At 43.2% G+C, this 21,904-nt stretch overlaps 1 protein-coding gene across 1 annotated transcript in view; it reads left to right on the forward strand.

Annotated features, from left to right (window-relative positions):
- The window catches only part of MCMDC2 (minichromosome maintenance domain containing 2), a 127,927-nt gene that overhangs the window by 8,529 nt on the left and 97,494 nt on the right, over positions 1 to 21,904 (forward strand). Inside the window, exons 2-6 of the mRNA XM_077270605.1 lie at positions 11,561 to 11,691; positions 11,781 to 11,840; positions 16,743 to 16,938; positions 19,943 to 20,065; positions 20,134 to 20,241. Coding sequence (XP_077126720.1) covers positions 11,561 to 11,691; positions 11,781 to 11,840; positions 16,743 to 16,938; positions 19,943 to 20,065; positions 20,134 to 20,241 — 618 coding nt within the window. The remainder of the gene's footprint in view (positions 1 to 11,560; positions 11,692 to 11,780; positions 11,841 to 16,742; positions 16,939 to 19,942; positions 20,066 to 20,133; positions 20,242 to 21,904) is intronic.

Here is a 21,904-nt window from a genome sequence, read left to right on the forward strand (position 1 = left end):
CTGCTCCATAATTGGAATCCGCAGGTGTAAAAACGCATGTGAAAACCGCACAAAAAACGCGGTAAATCTGCACTGAAAAATCCGCACACGAATCCGCAACGTGTGCACATACCCTAACTGTCTGCAGCGCTGACGTTATATTAACATTGCTGCCGCTGAGCTCAACGGCTCTGTCTCATTAGGCTGTCCAGATCACTCAGAAGCGCTAAGCTCACTGGTTGGCTGCCAATGTGATGTCAGTGCTGTACACACCGGGACCGGAACAGGAGACTCAGGGCTGGACCTGGGGAGGGTGACTAACACAAGGTTTGTTGTTTTAAAAGTGGTGGAGAGATGAAAGTTTACCAAATCCAGAAAACATCAGGGTTGTCAATTAGTGGAAAAACCCTTTTAAAATCATTGCGAAATTAGACTTTGTTTTTGTTATTTTAGTGGCACATTCACTCACAATATTAAATTAAAAGTTTTTGAGCATTTTTTATGGTGTAAGCCTTAATGAAATTTACAAATATGTGCACACGTTCAGGAATGTCAGCAGAATTTTCATGATCAAAACCGGACTTTTTCTGCAGGAAATCCGCTCTCGTTTTTTTGTGCATTTTTTTTGTGGATTTTTCACGTTTTTATCCAGAGCTTCCCAATGCAATAAAATACTGGCAAAAACTCAAAAAATCTCCAAAATTAATGAACATGCTGAGTTTTTACCGCAGGAAAAAAAACCGCAGCATGTGCACAAAAATTGCGGAATGCACTAAAATGATGGGATGCTTAATGTAAGCTTTTTTTTTTTTTTTAGCAGAAAACGGCTGAAAAAAACGTGAAAAAAAACACGAAAAATCCTGTGTGTGTGCACATAGCCTAAATGTTTTTATTGCCAAAAATAGCAGGCCTTGAAATACTTACAGAAGCAGGAAAGGGGCACTATTTATGTTTACTTTGAAACTTTAGTGTCGGATTTTTAGGTTTTAGTGAGCATGTGCCAAATGTACTAAAGGTAATGGGGTTGGAACATGTCCAGCGATGCGTCCGAAATAGGCCTTAATTGCAGCATTAACGGACTGCGTTATGCCGCGGTGTGTTTTCATTGCATTTTTAAGTCCATTTTTTTTTTTTACATGTGTTTTTATAAAGTTTTTGACTCAGCTAGTTTTCTCTTCTCTGTTACAGTGCTGTTCCCTAACTAGCACCAGGCTCCCCTGGATGTACAAAGACCTCCATACCTTAATTGGGACTATCCCCTTCTAGTCTGAGTACTGTGCATACAATGGAAACAGTGTTACTACCGCTACTTCCATTAGTCCCAGCCAGAGGCGGAGCTAGGGTTTTGGTTCAGGGAGGGCAAAACTTCTCAGTGGGCCCCTAACCAGGTAACCTTCATTACAACTGAGTGACGCACCCTAATAGTGGAGGAGAACCTCAGCAGATGACCGTGCTGTTACTGAAGATAATCTCTATATAAAGACTAACATGGATATTACCGCCATATGGTCAGTGGTAGATGCCTGTCCTACAGAACATATAAGAGATCACAGCACAGTTACAGATGGTGACCAGACCGAAGACATGACAACTTCTTTCAGCCATGATTCGGCTGCAGAGAATACAACAAAGACACATTTCACTTCTCATTTTTTTTCAGCACGTCCCAATCTATTCCCAAACTGCTCATCCTGCTGATACCCCGATACTGAGTCTCTGCTGCCATTTGTGTCCCTATTACTGCATCTGCTGTGTGGTACTATGTGCCCTCTAAATTCTAAAGCAACCCTCTAGAATTCAATAATGCCGGGTGCAAATGCCTTAGAAAACGGTGCCCACCTTTTGTCCCCTAAATAGTAATATTGCCATGTGTGACCCTTTGACAGTCACAGTAACCTAAGTTTCCCTATAACAATAAGTGTGCACTTTACATTTAATAATGTCCCAAGTCTCCCCCCGTACAGCTCCTCTATACACAGTATAATGCCCCCTCATTGTATATATATATACCGACCCCTTAATATCCCTCAAAGTGTTTGATAGCTCCAACACTGTATGATGGCCCATCACTGTAATCTCCACACTGTATGATAGCCCCGAGATATAGCCTCCATATTGCATAATACACCAGATAGTCCTCAATATAGTATAATGCACTCCCCATAGGTCTCCATATAGTATAATGCACTCCCCATAGGCAGATTCTTTATTGTATAATGCATTTTCCATAGGCAAACTCTATATAGTATAATGCATTCCCCTTTTTGGAAGTGCATCTGAACAGCAAGGTGGATTGCTGTTGAGGGGAGATGGAGAGAAAAAAAAAATCTATAAATCTTCAGCACAGCGAGTGTGAGCGAGCTGAGTGTGACCTGAGCGTAAGTGTGAACGGCGGTAAGTGTGTGACTTGTGATTCAGTGACTTTGGAATCAGGGAGTTTCCAAGGGAGGAATTGCTTCTGTTTTTTTTTTTTTTTTTTAATTAATACTTTGTATTTATTTTTAATTAACGTTTCTGTGTGGTGCAATCCCCATTAGGAAATGTGCTCCACAATTGTTAATGCCATCCAGTGCACATCTTGCCACATGTATGCAGTCCTTGACCAGCTGGTCGAGGGTGCATACTGCTGTGCGAGATGTGAGCACATTGTGCATTTGGAAACCCAGATACTGGATCTAAACGTGCAGCTGGCAACACTGAGATCCATAGCCAATATGGAGAGGAGTCTTCTGCTCACAGAGCAGACGCTCAATGGGATAGATGAGGAGGGGGATGGTAGGATGGAGCTGCAGGACAGTGTGGCAGTTAGCTGGGTGACAGATAGAAGGCGGGGTAGAGGGAAGAGTGCCAGGGAGGCTAGTCCTGATCTGGCACACCCCAATAAGTTTGCTAAGTTGGCAGATGAGGGGGGTGCCAGTACAGGGGTAGCACTGCTGCAGCCAGGCATGACCTCTGAAAGCCGGAGGAGTGACTGTTCCAGTAAGGAGGGAAATAGGAGAGCAGGGCAGGCCAGACAGGTGCTGGTAGTGGGGGACTCAATTATTAGGGGAACAGATAGGGCAATCTGTCACAAAGACAGGGATCGTCGGACGGTGTGCTGCCTACCTGGCGCTCGAGTCCGACACATCGCTGATCGGGGGACAGATTACTGGGAGGGGCTGGTGAGGACCCAGTGGTCATGGTGCACATTGGCACAAATGACAAAGTTAGAGGTAGGTGGAAGGTCCTTAAAGATGATTTCAGGGAATTAGGCTGCAAGCTGAAAGCAAGGACCTCCAACGTGGTATTTTCCGAAATACTGCCTGTACCACGTGCCACGCCAGAGAGGCAACGGGAGATTAGGGAGGTTAATAAGTGGCTCAAGAATTGGTGTAGGAAGGAGGGGTTTGGGTTCCTGCAGAACTGGGCCGACTTCTCAGTTGGCTACAGGCTCTACGCTAGGGACGGGCTGCACCTCAATGGGGAAGGGGCAGCTGTGCTGGGGGAGAAAATGGTTAGAAGGTTGGAGGAGTGTTTAAACTAGGGAATGGGGGGGAGGGTATTCATTTTATAGGTGGGGAAGATAGTGCAGATAGAGACCTGGGCACAAATAAGGAAGTTGGGGGTGGCGGTGGCATGGGGGGTGGGGTTAGAACAGTTAGTAATTTAAGAAAGAATAGAGGTACAGAGAGTAACATCAAGTGCATGTATACTAATGCCAGAAGCCTCGCCAACAAAATGGATGAATTAGAACTAATGTTGTTGGAGCATAATTATGACATGGTGGGGATATCCGAGACGTGGCTGGATGAGAGCCATGACTGGGCTGTTAACTTGCAGGGCTATAGCCTGTTCAGAAATGACCGTACAGATAAGCGAGGGGGAGGGGTGTGTCTATATGTAAAATCTTCCTTAAAACCCATCCTGCGTGATAATATATGTGAATTTAATGAAAATGTAGAGTCCCTGTGGGTGGAGATAAGGGGAGGGGGAAAAAATAATAAATTACTGATAGGGATTTGTTATAAATCTCCAAAAATAATGGAAGCAATGGAGAATATCCTCGTAAAGCAAATAGATGAAGCTGCGACTCAAGGAGAAGTCATTATTATGGGGGACTTCAACTACCCTGAAATAGATTGGGGAACAGAAACCTGCAGTTCCAGCAAAGGTAATCGGTTTTTGACAACTATGAGAGACAATTACCTTTCACAACTGGTTCAGGACCCAACAAGGAGGGGGGCACTGCTAGACCTAATATTAACCAACAGGCCAGACCGCATATCAAATATAAGGGTTGGGGGTCACTTGGGGAATAGTGATCACAAAATAATAAGTTTTCATGTATCCTTTAATAAGATGTGTAGTAGGGGGGTGACAAGGACACTAAACTTCAGGAGGGCAAATTTCCAACGGATGAGAGAGGATCTTGGTGCAATTAACTGGGACGATATCCTGAGACACAAAAATACACAAAGAAAATGGGAGACGTTTATTAGCATCCTGGATAGGACCTGTGCACAGTATATACCGTATGGGAATAAACATACTAGAAATAGGAGGAAACCAATATGGCTAAATAGAGCTGTAAGGGGCGCAATAAGGGACAAAAAGAAAGCATTTAGAGAATTAAAGGAAGTAGGTAGTGAGGAGGCATTAAATAAATACAGAAAATTAAATAAATTCTGTAAAAAGCAAATCAAGGCAGCAAAGATTGAGACAGAGAGACTCATTGCCAGAGAGAGTAAAAATAATCCCAAAATATTCTTTAACTATATAAATAGTAAGAAACTAAAAAATGACAGTGTTGGCCCCCTTAAAGATAGTCTGGGTGAAATGGTGGATGAGGATGAGGAAAAAGCCAATATGCTAAATTACTTTTTTTTCATCAGTATTTACAAAAGAAAATCCCATGGCAGACAAAATGACTAGTGATAAAAATTCCCCATTAAATGTTACCTGCTTAACCCAGCAGGAAGTACAGCGGCGTCTAAAAATAACTAAAATTGACAAATCTCCGGGCCCGGATGGGATACACCCCCGAGTACTGCAGGAACTAAGTACAGTCATTGATAGACCGTTATTTTTAATCTTTAAAGACTCCATAATAACAGGGTCTGTACCACAGGACTGGCGTATAGCAAATGTGGTGCCAATATTCAAAAAAGGGGCAAAAACTGAACTCGGTAATTATAGGCCAGTAAGCTTAACCTCTACTGTGGGTAAAATCCTGGAGGGCATTCTAAGTGATGCTATGCTGGAGTATCTGAAGAGGAATAACCTCATGACCCAGTATCAGCACGGGTTTACTAGGGACCGTTCATGTCAGACTAATTTGATCAGCTTCTATGAAGAGGTAAGTTCCGAACTGGACCAAGGGAACCCAGTGGACGTAGTGTATATGGACTTTTCCAAAGCTTTTGATACGGTGCCACACAAAAGGTTGTTACATAAAATGAGAGTAATGGGGATAGGGGAAAATATGTGTAAGTGGGTTGAGAGCTGGCTCAGGGATAGGAAACAAAGGGTGGTTATTAATGGAGCACACTCGGACTGGGTTGCGGTTAGCAGTGGGGTACCACAGGGGTCAGTATTGGGCCCTCTTCTTTTTAACGTATTTATTAATGACCTTGTAGGGGGCATTCAGAGTAGAATTTCAATATTTGCAGATGACACTAAACTCTGCAGGGTAATCAATACAGAGGAGGACAATTTTATATTACAGGATGATTTATGTAAACTAGAAGCTTGGGCTGATAAATGGCAAATGAGCTTTAATGGGGATAAATGTAAGGTCATGCACTTGGGTAGAAGTAATAAGATGTATAACTATGTGCTTAATTCTAAAACTCTGGGCAAAACCGTCAATGAAAAAGACCTGGGTATATGGGTGGATGACAAACTCATATTCAGTGGCCAGTGTCAGGCAGCTGCTACAAAGGCAAATAAAATAATGGGATGTATTAAAAGAGGCATAGATGCTCATGAGGAGAACATAATTTTACCTCTATACAAGTCACTAGTTCGACCACACTTAGAATACTGTGCACAGTTCTGGTCTCCGGTGTATAAGAAAGACATAGCTGAACTGGAGCGGTTGCAGAGAAGAGCGACCAAGGTTATTAGAGGACTGGGGGGTCTGCAATACCAAGATAGGTTATTACACTTGGGGCTATTTAGTTTGGAAAAACAAAGACTAAGGGGTGATCTTATTTTAATGTATAAATATATGAGGGGACAGTACAAAGACCTTTCTGATGATCTTTTTAATCATAGACCTGAGACAGGGACAAGGGGGCATCCTCTACGTCTGGAGGAAAGAAGGTTTAAGCATAATAACAGACGCGGATTCTTTACTGTAAGAGCAGTGAGACTATGGAACTCTCTGCCGTATGATGTTGTAATGAGTGATTCATTAATTAAATTTAAGAGGGGACTGGATACCTTTCTGGAAAAGTATAATGTTACAGGGTATATACACTAGATTCCTTGATAAGGCGTTGATCCAGGGAACTAGTCTGATTGCCGTATGTGGAGTCGGGAAGGAATTTTTTTCCCCATGGTGGAGTTACTCTTTGCCACATGTTTTTTTTTTGCCTTCCTCTGGATCAACATGTTAGGGCATGTTAGGTTAGGCTATGGGTTGAACTAGATGGATTTACAGTCTTCCTTCAACCTTAATAACTATGTAACTATGTAACTATAGGGCAGACTCTACATTATATAATTCACTCCCTATAGGCCTACATATAGTATAGTGCACTCCCTATAGGCAGACTCTATATTGTATAATGCATTCCTCATAGGCAGACTATATATAGTATAATGCACTCCTTATAGGTCTCCATATACAGTAGTATACTGCACTCCCCATAGGCAGACTCTGGTGTAATGCAGCCCCTAATATAATGCACCCCCATAGACAGCCTCTATACTACAATGCAGCCCCTAATATAATGCACCCCCATAGACAGCCTCTATAGTATAACGCACCCCCATAGGCAGACTGTAGTATAATGCACCCCCACAGGCAGCCTCTATAGTATAATGCAGCCCCTAATATGATGCACCCCCATAGACAGCCTCTATAGTATAACACACCCCCATAGGCAGACTATAGTATAATGCACCCCCACAGGCAGCCTCAATAGTATCATGCAGCCCCTAATATAATGCATCCCCATAGGCAGCATCTATAGTGTAATGCAGCCCTGAATATAATGCACCCCCATAGGCAGCCTCTATAGTATAATGCAGCCTCATAAAAAAATAAATACCTCTCTTCCTCCTGGCTCCTCTGCTGCTCCGAGCTCCCACTCACCTCCAGACTGCAGACGTCGAGTAGTGATGTCATCGAGCCCACTGTCAGCGTCGGTGACGTCAGATGCTGACAGTGAGATGATAGGAGAGACGCATAACACTCCTCTCATCAATGCGGTCAGCTGTATCGGCTAGATGACAATACAGTTGAACGTCCAATGACGGGCGGGGGACCCACTGCTGGCAGCAGGCCCCCCACCGCCTGCTCAGGGGCCACATATCGGCTGGGCAGCAGAGCAGGGAGATCGATTCTCCCTGCTCTGCCGTAGAATGTAACTGTATCGGCACGATGTGAACGCAGATATGTTACAGTAACGTAGGTTCGGGTGGGCCCCCTCAGAAAGCGGGGCCCTGGGCGACCCCTCTTCCCCCTGGTAGCTACGCTACTGGTCCCAGCGATAACTAGATCCAGCGCAGCCCTGATAGTGACAGGCATCACTCATCTGGGCGGTTTTATCCTGTAAACTAGGCTACTATAGAGAAAAAAAAATTTCAGACTATAAGTCTGTCTAGGGAGCAGGAGGGGTTATTGTCACTAATGTTGGTCTCATTTGGAAGGATTCAAATTCAAGGTTTTCGTGAGGTTCTTGGAAGTTATCTTCACTAAAAAAAAAATGTAATAAATTAAAAGAGTGCTATACGTCATTTTGACAGATAACACTCGTTCCCATGTTATTCAATGAAGAAGGGCATGTGTCCGTTTTGGATTTTTTTCTCGGACAGTGTCTGAGGAAAAAAATCTGAGATTCGGATCATACTCGGCCATGCAAGTCATTGAGTCTGGGGAAAACATTGGACTGGACCGCAGATGGAATGGAGAAGATGGACAGTATAATGTCACCCACAAAATATTAGGGCCCCCACACAGAATATGATGGCTCTGCAGCCCCCATCTCAGTATTGGGGTCCCCACAACTCACAACACAGCATGAGGACCCTCATATACTGTTTGACAGTCCCACAGATCACATATAGTATGACGCCCCCCACAAGGCATCACGTCACCCACTGACTATAAAAAATAAAATACAAACTACTGACTGTCCGCTACTCCCCCGATGTCTGCTCCAATCAGAGCACTGTGCAGACTGAGGCTCCGTCCACACAGGAGACGCGATCTAATGACCAAATTGTGCCTGCTGGAAGAGTGGTGCTGCAGGGAGCCAATGGCTGCTCCATCCTACTCATTGGTATCTGCATCCTAAGGATAGATGCTGTTGAAATTGGGACAACAAGCAGAGTGACTCCGCACCAGGCCCCTCAGGCTGACAGGCCCAATAGCGGCTGCGTGGTCTGCCACTATAGACTTTACACCCCTGGTAAAGTGTCCATGAATATAATGGTCTCCGTTTAAGACAGAGCTGAGAGATAGACAGACCAGTTAGGGGGCAGCACAGCCTGAGACAACTTCAGTAGATGCTTCTGCTGATGGAGAAGGAAGTTCATGCCAGTGGACTGCTGGGGGGGAGTAGATTTTTTATTTTTTTTGCGCCCCCTCCTGGCCTCATTAACATTTAACTGCATAGAATGCTATAAGGCCAAGGACACTTGCAGATGATGACTGTTAAAAAAAAAATTCACAAATATACCGAAACTTGCTGTTGACGCTTCCTTTACAATTAATATCCGATAATTGGGCAAAAGGTATCGTGTCTCCTACCAAATACTTAAATCATCCTATCAAAAAACTGGAGGCATCAATTAAAAAAAGCAGACAAATCTTTATTATAGACAATAAACATTAATTAAATAACACAAAAATTATAAGGTAGTACATGATTGGATAACACATGGTATAATACAATCAAAAATGGCATCAATAATAAAAAAAAATATTTTTATTATATAATTATTCTCATGAAAGCCGTTTTACATATATAGAGATGGAATTTTACAAGATATCTACCCAAGTGGACTGCTAAAAATTTAAATATATGGAAGAGAGAAGAAAGAAATATATATGCCTCTGGTAATTTATAAAATCTACTCAGAACTATCCGTAGTTTTATTACACTGCCTTCTGGTGGCAGTTCAAGGAATGGTATCCTATCAACAATTCAGAGTAAATCTCACTTTTACATTCTCATTAAAGTTCCTTATATGTGTATTAAGGAGATTGCCGAGCACCATGGATTCAATATATATAACCTTGCTACACTGACAATAAAGTGCATGTAAATAGAGTATATTGCAAAGTTCAAGGTTATGCATGGAAAGTGCTACAATAATGCAGGGCAACCCTTAAAACACATATAAACTTAAAAATCACATACCACAAGTTCAGTACCGATGGTCCATGTGCAGGAACCCCCTAATGCGCGTTTCGCATTTTTGCTTCTTCTTTCATGAGAATAATTACCGTATATAATAAAAATATTTTTTTATTATAGATGCAACTGTTGACTGTATTGTACCATGTGTTGTCCGATCATGTACTAGCGTATAATTTTTTGTTTAGAATGTTTATTGTGTATAATAAAGGTTTGTCTGCTATTTTTAATTGAGGTCTCCAGTTTTTGATAGGATGATTCCTTTACAATTACCGGTAATCTGAAAATAAGCAATTGTAGACATATCAACGCAGCTCGCACACACTACGCGCTAGCCTACTATGGGTTCCTCCTCTACAGCATTCAGTTCTGATGAAAGTCCCTAATAGGACCGAAAATGTTTAACAACTACAATGAATGCACAATAAAAAGAACTTTATTCTCACAAGATACTATCCTCTGAGTGCCAAGTTTATTTGATACTGTACAAGATGGGCTGGATACCCTACTTGAGCACCTCTTCTCCCATCTGGTAGATTGCCGTGTACCTGTTGTAACTTGGTTTATTAAAGGCAGCATAAACCAAACTGGGAAAAATAAACACGGCCCTCTGGGCAAAACAAAAGACAGTCCTTCTCCTAGCGGGGATCAGTCCACTCAAGGATAGCAATGTCCACGGTACAGGTCCTTTAACACGAGCACAAACACTTTCCTGGAGGGCTTCCTCTCCAGACACTGAACACCGGAACACTGCTGCCTTTGGAAGTCAGCTACTTAAGCCCCAGACCATGTGACTCCTCGCCCATGTGACTGATGACATGACTGTGACACCACACAGTTCCTGTCAGCACAGGCTGTGCTGGCTCTGCTGGTGGAGATAAGGATGGACATCCTCCCACCAACTCTAAGGATGTCCAAATAAAAGCCAGCCCATCATGCAACCTAGCTTAAAGGTACCTTCACACTAAGCGACTTTGCAGCGAGAACGACGACGATCCGTGACGTTGCAGCGTCCTGGATAGCGATCTCGTTGTGTTTGACACGCAGCAGCGATCTGGATCTCGCTGTGATATCGCTGGTCGGAGCTACATCAGAAGGTGAGTATGTAGTGTTTTTTTAACTTTTACAATGGTAACCAGGGTAAATATCGGGTTACTAAGCGCGGCCCTGCACTTAGTAACCCGATGTTTACCCTGGTTACAAGTGAACACATCGCTGGATCGGCGTCACACACGACGATCCAGCGATGACAGCGGGTGATCTGACGACGAAATAAAGTTCTGGACCTGGTTACCCGGGTGCTGCAGGGGGACTTCGGCATCGTTGAAGACAGTTTCAACAATGCCGAAGTCGTTCCCCTGATCGTTGGTCGCTGGAGAGAGCTGTCTGTGTGACAGCTCCCCAGCGACCACACAACGACTTACCAACGATCACGGCCAGGACGTATCGCTGGTCGTGATCGTTGGTAAGTCGTTTAGTGTAACGGTACCTTAACCCTCACAATACTTGGTGTGCTGGAGGAAAATCTCTGGGTTTTATATCACTGACGCCATTAGGCGTAGTGAAACATATCTCCCCTTCGGCACTTTACCAGTGACAAGGTATTGTGACAAAGTTCAAACTTTTACAGGAAAGTTGAGTTGGGCTTATGAGCCAATATACAGAGGAAGCCCATGCTCATGCTGTAAGGCCATTTAGGAGAGGTAGCATATTTTGTCCTGGTCTTGCCCCAATTTTAATGGATAGCAGAAGCTAATGGTCTCTATAAGTGCTGCTACGTTAGCAAAACAAAGCAATGTTCTGCCATTCGGAGTGATTAGGTTTGTAGTGGTCTCGGGCGGAACCTAAAAGTAGCCTTTTCCATCTTTTCTATGGGGCCCCCTTCATCTAGCACACCGCTGGTAAGGCAGACTTGTAGTTTCCTGTTCTGGATTAATACATTAGAAGAAAATTGACAAACCTTTTTCTTGTTACTTGCTAAACTGCTTGATCTCAGACTTGTTTCTCTGCAGAGTCAGGTCAGAGTTACGCCGTCTACCGATTTGTAATCTCTGTGAACCCCATGGATATCACTGAGCTGAATGCTACTCTTGGAAACTATATATTACATGAGCCGGTGAAAGCTGCTAAGATCTTCCAGTCGGTATGTTTTACAAATCCAAAAACCTTCAGATGCTTTGTATTGTCCCTTATGTGGCATGCATTGCTCTGGTTATATTCTCTGTATTGTAGGTGTGTGATGCTGCAATAAGAACTCTCTCCCTGATTGGGGAATACCAGGCTGAGGTTCAGGTATGGTTATTAACGCTTCCTTCATTATCACATTGGTTTTATAACAATAGTGCAAAATGTTCTTACACAAATAAAATCTATTTTGTTTCCCTTAAGTTGCAATTATTCCCTAAGAAATTAGAGGCAATAATAATTTGGACATCAAATTGTTCCTAATACACCACTAATGCTTCATCTCTTTAGTAAAGCATACTGCCACCTTTCTCCTCCACAGACATCATTACATATGGTGCCAAAACACTGAAAATAATTTCCTAGAATAAAAGTGAATTTTAACATTTAACATTTAACATCATATGGTTTAAGGTCAAACAATAAAATCACTTCCTAATATACAATGGGTGAAATAAGTATTGAACACATCACCAATTTTCTAAGTAAATATATTTCTAAAGGTGCTATTGACATGAAATTCTCGCCAGGTGTCGGTAACAACCCATCCAACACACAGGCAAAGAAATCCAACCATAGATCCATAAATTAAGTTATATGTAATAATGAGAAATGACACAGGGAAAAAGTACTGAAATGTAATTAATGCTTCGTACAAAAGTCTTTGTTGGGGACGACCTCTTCAAGACACCTCCTGTGTGGAGATACTAGTCGCATGTATTGCTCAGGTGTGATATTAGCCCATTGTTTCACACAAACACTCTTCACATCCTGAAGGTCCCGTGGGCTCCTATGAACTCTGAACTTTAGTTTCTTCCATAAATTTTCTTTTGGATTCAGGTCAGGTGACTGGCTGGGCCATTCCAGCAGCTTTATATCCTTTCTCTGAAACACACTGAGAGTTTCTTTAGCTGTGTGTTTGGGATCATTCTCTTGCTGAAATGTCCACCTTTGTTTCATCTACATCATCCTGGTAGATGGCAGCAGATTTTATCAACAATGTCTTGGTACATTTGTACATTCATCCTTCCTTCAATTATATGAAGTTTGCCAATGGAGACTTATGTGATGAGCGCACATACAGGCCATGGAGGTTGAGTGCATTACTTATAGTTTTCTTAGAATCAATTGTACCTGCTGATTACAAGTCTTTGTCCTTCTATAGCTCTCCACAGGTCCTTGGCTCTTTCACAAGTCTTCTGATAATTTTTTTCACTGAGAGAGCTCACTGTTTTACCCACCATGATATGTTTCTTGTGTGGCACCTTGGTAATGAGACACCTTTTTATAGGCTATCAGTTGAACTAGCTGATATTATTTTTCACTAAATGACAGCATTGCTTTCTAATTACTGATAGATTTCAGCTGTCATCACTTTCCATGACGTTTTGATCCTCTCCTTTTTCATGCGTTTAATACTTTTTCCCTGTGTCATTTCTGATTATTACACATTACTTAGTTTATGGTCATCTATGTTTTGATTTCTTTGCCTGCATGGATTGTATGGGTTGTTACCGACATATGGTGAGAATTTCATATCAATAGCACCTGCAGAAATATGTTTACTTAGCACAGGGCGCCAGTGGCGAATTTGCTAATCCTGGTGTTCTGTGGAAAATGACAAGCATCCTGCACTGTGTTGGGCTGTGAGCACAACCCCCATCTGTGGACGTCGGGCACTCAGACCATCCTCATGCAGTCGGTTTCTAACCGTTTGTGCAGACACCTGCACATTTGTGGCCTGCTGGAGGTCATTTTGAAGGGCTCCTCTTGTTCCTCCTTGCACAAAGGCTGAGGTAGCGGTCCTGTTGCTGGGTTGTTGCCCTCCTACGGCCCCTCCACGTCTCCTGGTGTACTGGCCTGTCTCCTGGTAGCACCTCCAGCTTCTGGACACTACGCTGACAAACACAGCAAACCTTCTTGCCAGAGCTCGCATTGATGTGCCATCCTGGATGAGCTGCACTACCTGAGCCACTTGTGTGGTTTGTAGAGTCCGTCTCATGCTACCACGAGTGTGAAAGCACAACCAACATTTAAAAGTGACCAAAACATCAGCCAGAAAGCATTGGTACTGAGATGTGGTCTGTGGTCCCCACCTGCAGAACCACTCCTTTATTAAGTGTGTCTTGATTATTGCCAATAATTTCCATCTGTTGTCTATTTCATTTTCTCAACAGCATGTGAAATTGATTGTCAAACAGTGTTGCTTCCTAAGTGGACAGTTTGATTTCACAGAAGTTTGATTTACAGTTAGGTCCATATATATTTGGACAGAGACAACATTTTTCTAGTTTTGGTTATAGACAATACCACAATGAATTTTAAACAAAACAATTCAGATGCAGTTGAAGTTCAGACTTTCAGCTTTCATTTGAGGGTATCCACATTAAAATCGGATGAAGGGTTTAAGAGTTTCAGCTCCTTAACATGTGCCACCCTGTTTTTAAAAGGACCAAAAGTAATTGGACAGATTCAATAATTTTAAATAAAATGTTCATTTCTAGTACTTGGTTGAAAACCCTTGGCTGGCAATGACTGCCTGAAGTCTTGAACTCATGGACATCACCAGACGCTGTGTTTCCTCCTTTTTGATGCTCTGTCAGGCCTTCACTGCGGTGGTTTTCAGTTGCTGTTTGTTTGTGGGCCTTTCTGTCTGAAGTTTAGTCTTTAACAAGTGAAATGCATGCTCAATTTGGTTGAGATCAGGTGACTGACTTGGCCATTCAAGAATATTCCACTTCTTTGATTTAATTAACTCCTGGGTTGCTTTGGCTTCATGTTTTGGGTCATTGTCTATCTGTAGGATGAAACGACGACCAATCAGTTTGGCTGCATTTGGCTGGATCTGAGCACACAGTATGGCTCTGAATACCTCAGAATTCATTCGGCTGCTTCTGTCCTGTGTCACATCATCAATAAACATTAGTGACCCAGTGCCACTGGCAGCCACACATGCCCAAGCCATCACACTGCCTCCGCCGTGTTTTACAGATGATGTGGTATGCTTTGGATCATGAGCTGTACCACGCCTTCCCCATACTTTTCTCTTTCCATCATTCTGGTAGAGGTTGATCATGGTTTCATCTGTTCAAAGAATGTTCTTCCAGAACTGTGCTGGCTTTTTTAGATGTTTTATAGCAAAGTCCAGTCTAGCCTTTTTATTCTTGATTCTTATGAGTGGCTTGCACCGTGCAGTGAACCCTCTGTATTTACTTTCATGCAGTCTTCTCTTTATGGCAGATTTGGATATTGATACGCCTACCTCCTGGAGAGTGTTGTTCACTTGGTTGGCTGTTGTGAAGGGGTTTCTCTTCACCATGGAGATTATTCTTCTATCCTCCACCACTGTTGTCTTCCGTGGACGCCCAGGTCTTTTTGCATTGATGAGTTCACCAGTGCTTTCTTTCTTTCTCAGGATGTACCAAACTGTAGATTGTGCCACTCCTAATATTGTAGCAATTTCTCGGCTTGTTTTTTTCTGTTTTTGCAGCTTAAGGATGGCTTGTTTCACTTGCATGGAGAGCTCCTTTGACCGCATGTTTACTTCACAGCAAAACCTTCCAAATGCAAGCACCACATCTCAAATCAACTCCAGGCCTTTTATCTGCTTAATTGAGAATGACATAACGAAGGGATTGCCCACACCTGTTCATGAAATAGCCTTGGAGTCAATTGTCCAATTGCTTTTGGTCCCTTTAAAAACAGGGTCGCACATGTTAAGGAGCTGAAACTCCTAAACCCTTCATCCAATTTTATTGTGGATACCCTCAAATGAAAGCTGAAAGTCTGAACTTCAACTGCATCTGAATTGTTTTGTTTAAAATTCATTGTGGTAATGTCTATAACCAAAATTAGAAAAATGTTGTCTCTGTCCAAATATATATGGACCTAACTGTACTTGGAGTTATATTCTGTTGTTTAAACTTAAGTCATGCTACATCCATCAATAGACACTGAGGCTATAAAAGGAAAACGGTGCTTTTTTTTTTTTTTTTTACAAAACCCAATTTCAAAAATGATTTTCGTCAAAAATAATTGCATTTATAGGGGTAATCCAGGGCTTTTTTCTTTTTTTTCTTTTAACTCTGGGCCTAAGCACTAACTAGCATGTACAATAAGACAGAGAGAAACGGAGTTTCATGTCCAAAAACGTTTATATAAATATTTTATTATGTTACAAAAATTACCAATAATTTACCAATAACGTAATAAAATATTTATATAAACGTTTTTGGACATGAAACTCCGTTTCTCTCTGTCTTATTGTATAAGCTTGAGGAGTGTCCTTATTACATTAAATATGTCCTCCTGGTAGTCTCCCCCACTGTGGTTGTGAGCATGTGGAGGAATGTGGTATTGCTTTCTTTCATTTTTGGTCTTTTTTACTAACTAGCATGTAGTAGCTAACTACTTGCCTGTTGTGCCGGCGTCGATCTCTGCCAGCACAGAGCGGTCACTGACGTGGCGTTGACAGTGCAGTGGCTTCTCTCCTGCTTTGCTCTACTGGTGGGGCGTCACTGCTGATGTTTTGCTGATTGACAGTCAGCTTCTAGGTGTCTAACTGCTGGAAGCCAGCTGTCAATCAGCATGACGTCAGCAGTCACGCCCCATTGACAGAGAAGGCTGCAAGAACAAGAGCTTCTCTGCTGATGGAGCAACTGAATCGCCGCCAGGAGCAGTCCGTAAATTCTCTCAGCTGGAGTCAGATAAAGCAGGCAGGTAGTTGCCTCTGTCAGCAACTACTGTACTAGCCTGTTTGTTTTTAGGTCAACAGTAAAAAAATATCCCTGGACAAGCCCTTTATGTTAAAGAAATTGCCCCCAAAGGTATTTATATTTTCTAATTATGCAGACAGCAAGAAAACTGAAAAGACAGCCAGCACGGATAACTCAAGTTCCGGGGGAAATGCCTTTACATTGCTAGCAAGTGCAAACAGTAATTATAGGAGAAGTCGTCATTTTATGATCATCCATGTATAGTGCTGTAATTCTTCATTATTTTATTCTTTAGATAAATGTCATTTTGAAGGTGACACATCTCCCAGACCTCCCTGGTTATCACTTACGCCTCTGCGAGTTCCCCTTGGACTATAGATCCCAAAGACTTTATATGACGGAAGGAACAGTCATAGCTATGTCTACAGTTAATAAATATACTCAGGGAGCTAGGTTTTTGTGCTCGGATACCCAGTGCCCCTTGTCTAGAGGTAAAAAAAAATCTTGCTCCTAATTTCCAAAAATTGGCTTTTGTTTTCTGTTTTATGCTACTTCGTATTCCATTACAATCTTGTATCAGGGCATCTGATACCATCACGTTCATTATTCTGCTCCAGGTGTTTGATGTTGTCAGTAGACTGACAGCCAAACCTAAGATGAAACCAAAATGAGCAAATACCCTGTAGTAAGTAAATAACCAAATAGTATATGTAACTAACATTTGGTATGTAGTTGATGCTATTTTGATTTAAAAAAAAAAAGCGAAAAGCCGTTCTACCACGACAAGATGGTCCTATACTCTTAAAGCTCACCATGTGTCAGCAGACCTCAATACGGAAGGGGCAGAGCAGCACCCAGACCCGACTGTTCAGACACCTGCCCATGGAAAGCTATGTACATGAAAAAAGGGGGGCCACACCTCTGTTTGTACAGAGTACAAGTAACTACAGCCAGGGCCAGTTTTAGAGAAAGTGGGGCCCTGGGCAAAAGATAATGTGGGGCCCCAAATGCTCACATATTCTACATCACACAAACATTTCGGCTGTATTTACAGGTGCAGAGTTCAGGCCATTAAACGAGCTTGATCAATGGCATTGAAGTTGTTCGACGCTTGTTCCCGAGTTTCTTTACACCGACAGAGGAAGAAGGATGGGGAAAGATAGTCCTCGATACAATATAATGCACTCCTCATGGTCCTTGATAGAGTATAATACAGACCCCATCATAGAGTATACTGCAACCCCCTCATAGAGCATACTGCAGCCCCCCTCTGAGCATGCTGCAGCCCCCCTCAGAGCATACTGCAGCGCCCCTCAGAGTATATTGCAGCCCCCTCAGAGTATACTGCAGCTACACATACACTAACAGTATAATGCAGCCCCCTACACACACAGTATAGTGCAGCTCCCCCACACACAGTTCACTGCAGCCTCCCTCCACACAGTTTACTGCAGCCTTCCTCCACACACAGTATAATGCAGCCCCCCTCCACACACAGTATAATGCAGCCCCCCTCAACACACAGTATAATGCAGCCCCCTTCCACACACAGTATAATGCAGCCCCCTCAGAGTATACTGCAGCTACACACACACAGTATAATGCAGCCCCCTACACACAGTATAGTGCAGCTCCCCACACACAGTTTACAGCAGCCTTCCTCCACACACAGTTTACTGCAGCCTTCCTCTACACACAGTATAATGCAGCCCCCCTCCACACACAGTATAATGCAGCCCCCTTCCACACACAGTATAATGCAGCCCCCCTCCACACACCATATAATGCAGCTCCCCTCCACACAGTATAGTGCAGCTCCCCCCACACACAGTATAGTGCAGCTCCTCCCCAACACACAGTATAGTGCATCTCCCTCAACACACTGTATAGTGCAGCTCCTCCCAACACACAGTATAGTGCAGCTCCCCCAACACAGTATAGTGCAGCTCCCCCCACACACAGTATATTGCAGCTCCCCCCACACAGTATAGTGCAGCTCCCCCACAGCTCCCCCCACACACAGTATATTGCAGCTCCCCCAACACACAGTATTGTGCAGCTCCCCAACACACAGTATAGTGCAGCTCCCCCAGCACACAGTATAGTGCGCCACACAGTGTAATGCAGCCCCCACATTCTCACACACAGTTTACTGCAGCCTCCCTCCACACACAGTATAATGCAGCCCTCCTCCACACACTGTATAATGCAGCCCCCCTCCACATACAGTATAATGCAGCCCCCTTCCACACACAGTATAATGCAGCCCCCCTCCACACAGTATAATGCAGCCCCCTTCCACACACAGTATAATGCAGCCCCCCTCCACACACCGTATAATGCAGCTCCCCCCACACACAGTATAGTGCAGCTCCTCCCGAACACACAGTATAGTGCAGCTCCTCCCCAACACACAGTATAGTGCAGCGCCCTCAATACACTGTATAGTGCAGCTCCTCCCAACACACAGTATAGTGCAGCTCCCCCACACAGTATATTGCAGCTCCCCCACACAGTATATTGCAGCTCCCCCACAGCTCCCCACACACAGTATATTGCAGCTCCCCCAACATACAGTATGGTGCAGCTCCCCCAACACACAGTATAGTGCAGCTCCCCCCACACACAGTATAGTGCAGCTCCCCCCAACACACATTATAGTGCGCCACACAGTATAATGCAGCCCCCGCATTCTCACACACACAGTAATGTATGTGTGTATATACATATATAAATCTATCTCTTATATATATATATATATATATATATATATATATATATATATATATATATATATATATATATATATACATACGCCACGCACATTGCGCACACACACATTCGCACAATACTCACCCATCCTCCTTGGTCCCCGCCCTGCTCCATGCTCTGCTGCTCCGGTCTCATCAGCTCCACTAGCGGCACAGCAAGGCGCACAATGAAGTGACATAATTGCGAGCCTGCTGAGTCACAAGCAGGGGGAGTGATGGGAGAGGGAGCATCTGACGCTCTCTCCTCCAACACTGCTTTCAACTGTATGGGCGTCTGATGCCGACAAGTTATTAACGGCACGCCACTGGCTCAGCTGGGGACCCCTGGAGGAGTGGGGGCCCTAGGCAGCTGCCTGGTCTGCCTGCCCCTAACGTCGGCCCTGACTACAGCAAAACCAAAGAAATGAGCCGGAACATATGTTGGTATAAATGCAGTGATGGATAAATGCTCACATTGGGACTATTTAACAGAAACGCTTTTTTGATCAAAATAGTTTTAACCTCCGTCTCGCCTGTGAAATGTACGATTATTATTTACTTACTACAGGGTATATGCTAATTTTGTTGTTTATCTTAGGTTTTGTCTATTAAATGGCCTCAGTGTGAACATACTCCTACACATTGCACATACTGTATAATAACTTATGTTCCGGCTCATTTATTTGGTTTTGCAGTAGACTAATAGTGACACACTTGTTAGGTATGTATGTTTTCTCTACTTTAGATTTCCGGTATATACGTATCCACACACCTGGGGCTACAGAGTCTGCAACAGTGAGACAGGACTTTTTTTGTGACTTATGTGCATCACCTTTAAAAGAAGACGTGAAATACAGAGTTCTAGGTGGTACGTGATACAAGTGCTGTATTTGATGACCTCAACAAAGTAAATGATCATTATATATGTCTTGTTAGATAAGCAGGTTATTGAATTCATGGATTCAAAGATCCTGCGCATTTTCCAAGGACAGTGTGCGTCACATCAGAATTACCGCTTCCAGTCATATGCAGTGTTTCTCAGAGGTAAAGCGTCGGCTTTCATCTCATATGTATGTATAAATATATATATATCTCATGATAACATGCAATTTTCAAGCTTCTATTCATGACATTTGCAATGCACTCATTGTTCTTACAGGGAAACTGTCGTCGTCATTGCATGTTTTTTTTCTGATGTGGAATTGGTATAGCAGACAGCTATGTGACATACGGTACTCTTTTTATTGCAAAGCTCACACTCTAAAAGAAATATCTAATATATAAAGCTGAATGTGTGTGTGTATGTATGTGTGTGTGTGTATATCCGGGATTGGCATCTGCATCGTCGCAGCTACAACCACAAAATTTTGCACAGTCACAGGTCTGGACCATGAGAGCGTCATAGGCTATGTTGTGAGGCAAAATTTTGACCCCGCGCGTTCCAATTCACCAAACAATTTTTCCCCTATTTACATAATGGGGAAAAAGTAAAAGAAAAAGTGTTGGAGGCAAATTGACAGCTGCCAGACGTGAACAAGGGGGACTTAAAGAGTGAGAGCGATGGTGCCAAAGAGTATATACTGTACAGTTGCTAAGGTGGGGCCCCGACATGGGATACTCACCACACAGGGGGATATGAACACACACACAAAATGCGCCACACACTACCACGTGCTTGAACACATATCACCCTCAGCATACATTTCACCACACATACACCAACCTCGCCACATAAAAGTCGAAACACAAAAGTCGCCTCTCAAAATTCGCCACGCGCAAAACTCGCCACATGCAAAACTAGGCTCACGCAAAACTCGCCACACGTGCAAAACTCACCTCATGGAAAACACGCCACACGCAAAACTTGCACACGCTGAAAAATTGCCACATGCACAAAAGTTGCAACACATGCAAAAGTTGTCTCACACAAAACTTGCACATACTCAAAACGCACCACACATAAAACTCGCCACGTGCACAACTCGTGTGCAGTTGTTATAATTATAGGGGATAACTCAGGAGACTCTTTGCGTGGAACAAGACAACTACAGGACACAGATTTATAAGTGGTAAAGTCTATACTATCACACGGTGATTCAAACAGGTGGAGAGAGAAACTCAAGTCCACAACACTTGGTGTAAATATTAAACGCAGCTTAGCAGTCTATAGGGAACTTCAGAGGAAAATGCAATAACACAGAAAGTCTATGAAGCACAATTATTCTTGAGGATACTTGACACGAATAAGTCCTTGCTTAGTCCACAACACAGATAGATATGCTTATAAGGCAGTTCAAATAATATCTTAGCTCAACCAGGGAGGTCTGGGTAATAGTCTCAGGTTCTTGCAGAGCAGAAACAGCTTACATGTCCAGCAAATGCAGATGGAAGCAAACACGAGCAGCAGATGAAGGAGGATTACTGGAACTGGTGTATGCAGCAGGAACTCAGAGCAGAGTAGCAGGATAACCCCACAGGTTCACAAGAGCAGGTATATAGCCAGGGAGTCACCAGAGGTCAGGAGCTGGATGCAAGGCAGAATACTCTAGCACAGACTGAAGGCTGGGGTGGAGTTTTATAGCAGGAAGACACAGTGCACATGAGACCAAAGACGCCATCTTGGAAAAGGGCAGTAATGCACAAAAAGGTAATAAAAAATGTTCAGAGTCCTGACAGCAGCAAGTTTTGCGCATGGCAACTTGCTACA

Source organism: Ranitomeya variabilis, chromosome 6 (genome assembly GCF_051348905.1).
Source record: "Ranitomeya variabilis isolate aRanVar5 chromosome 6, aRanVar5.hap1, whole genome shotgun sequence".
NCBI lineage: Eukaryota > Metazoa > Chordata > Amphibia > Anura > Dendrobatidae > Ranitomeya > Ranitomeya variabilis.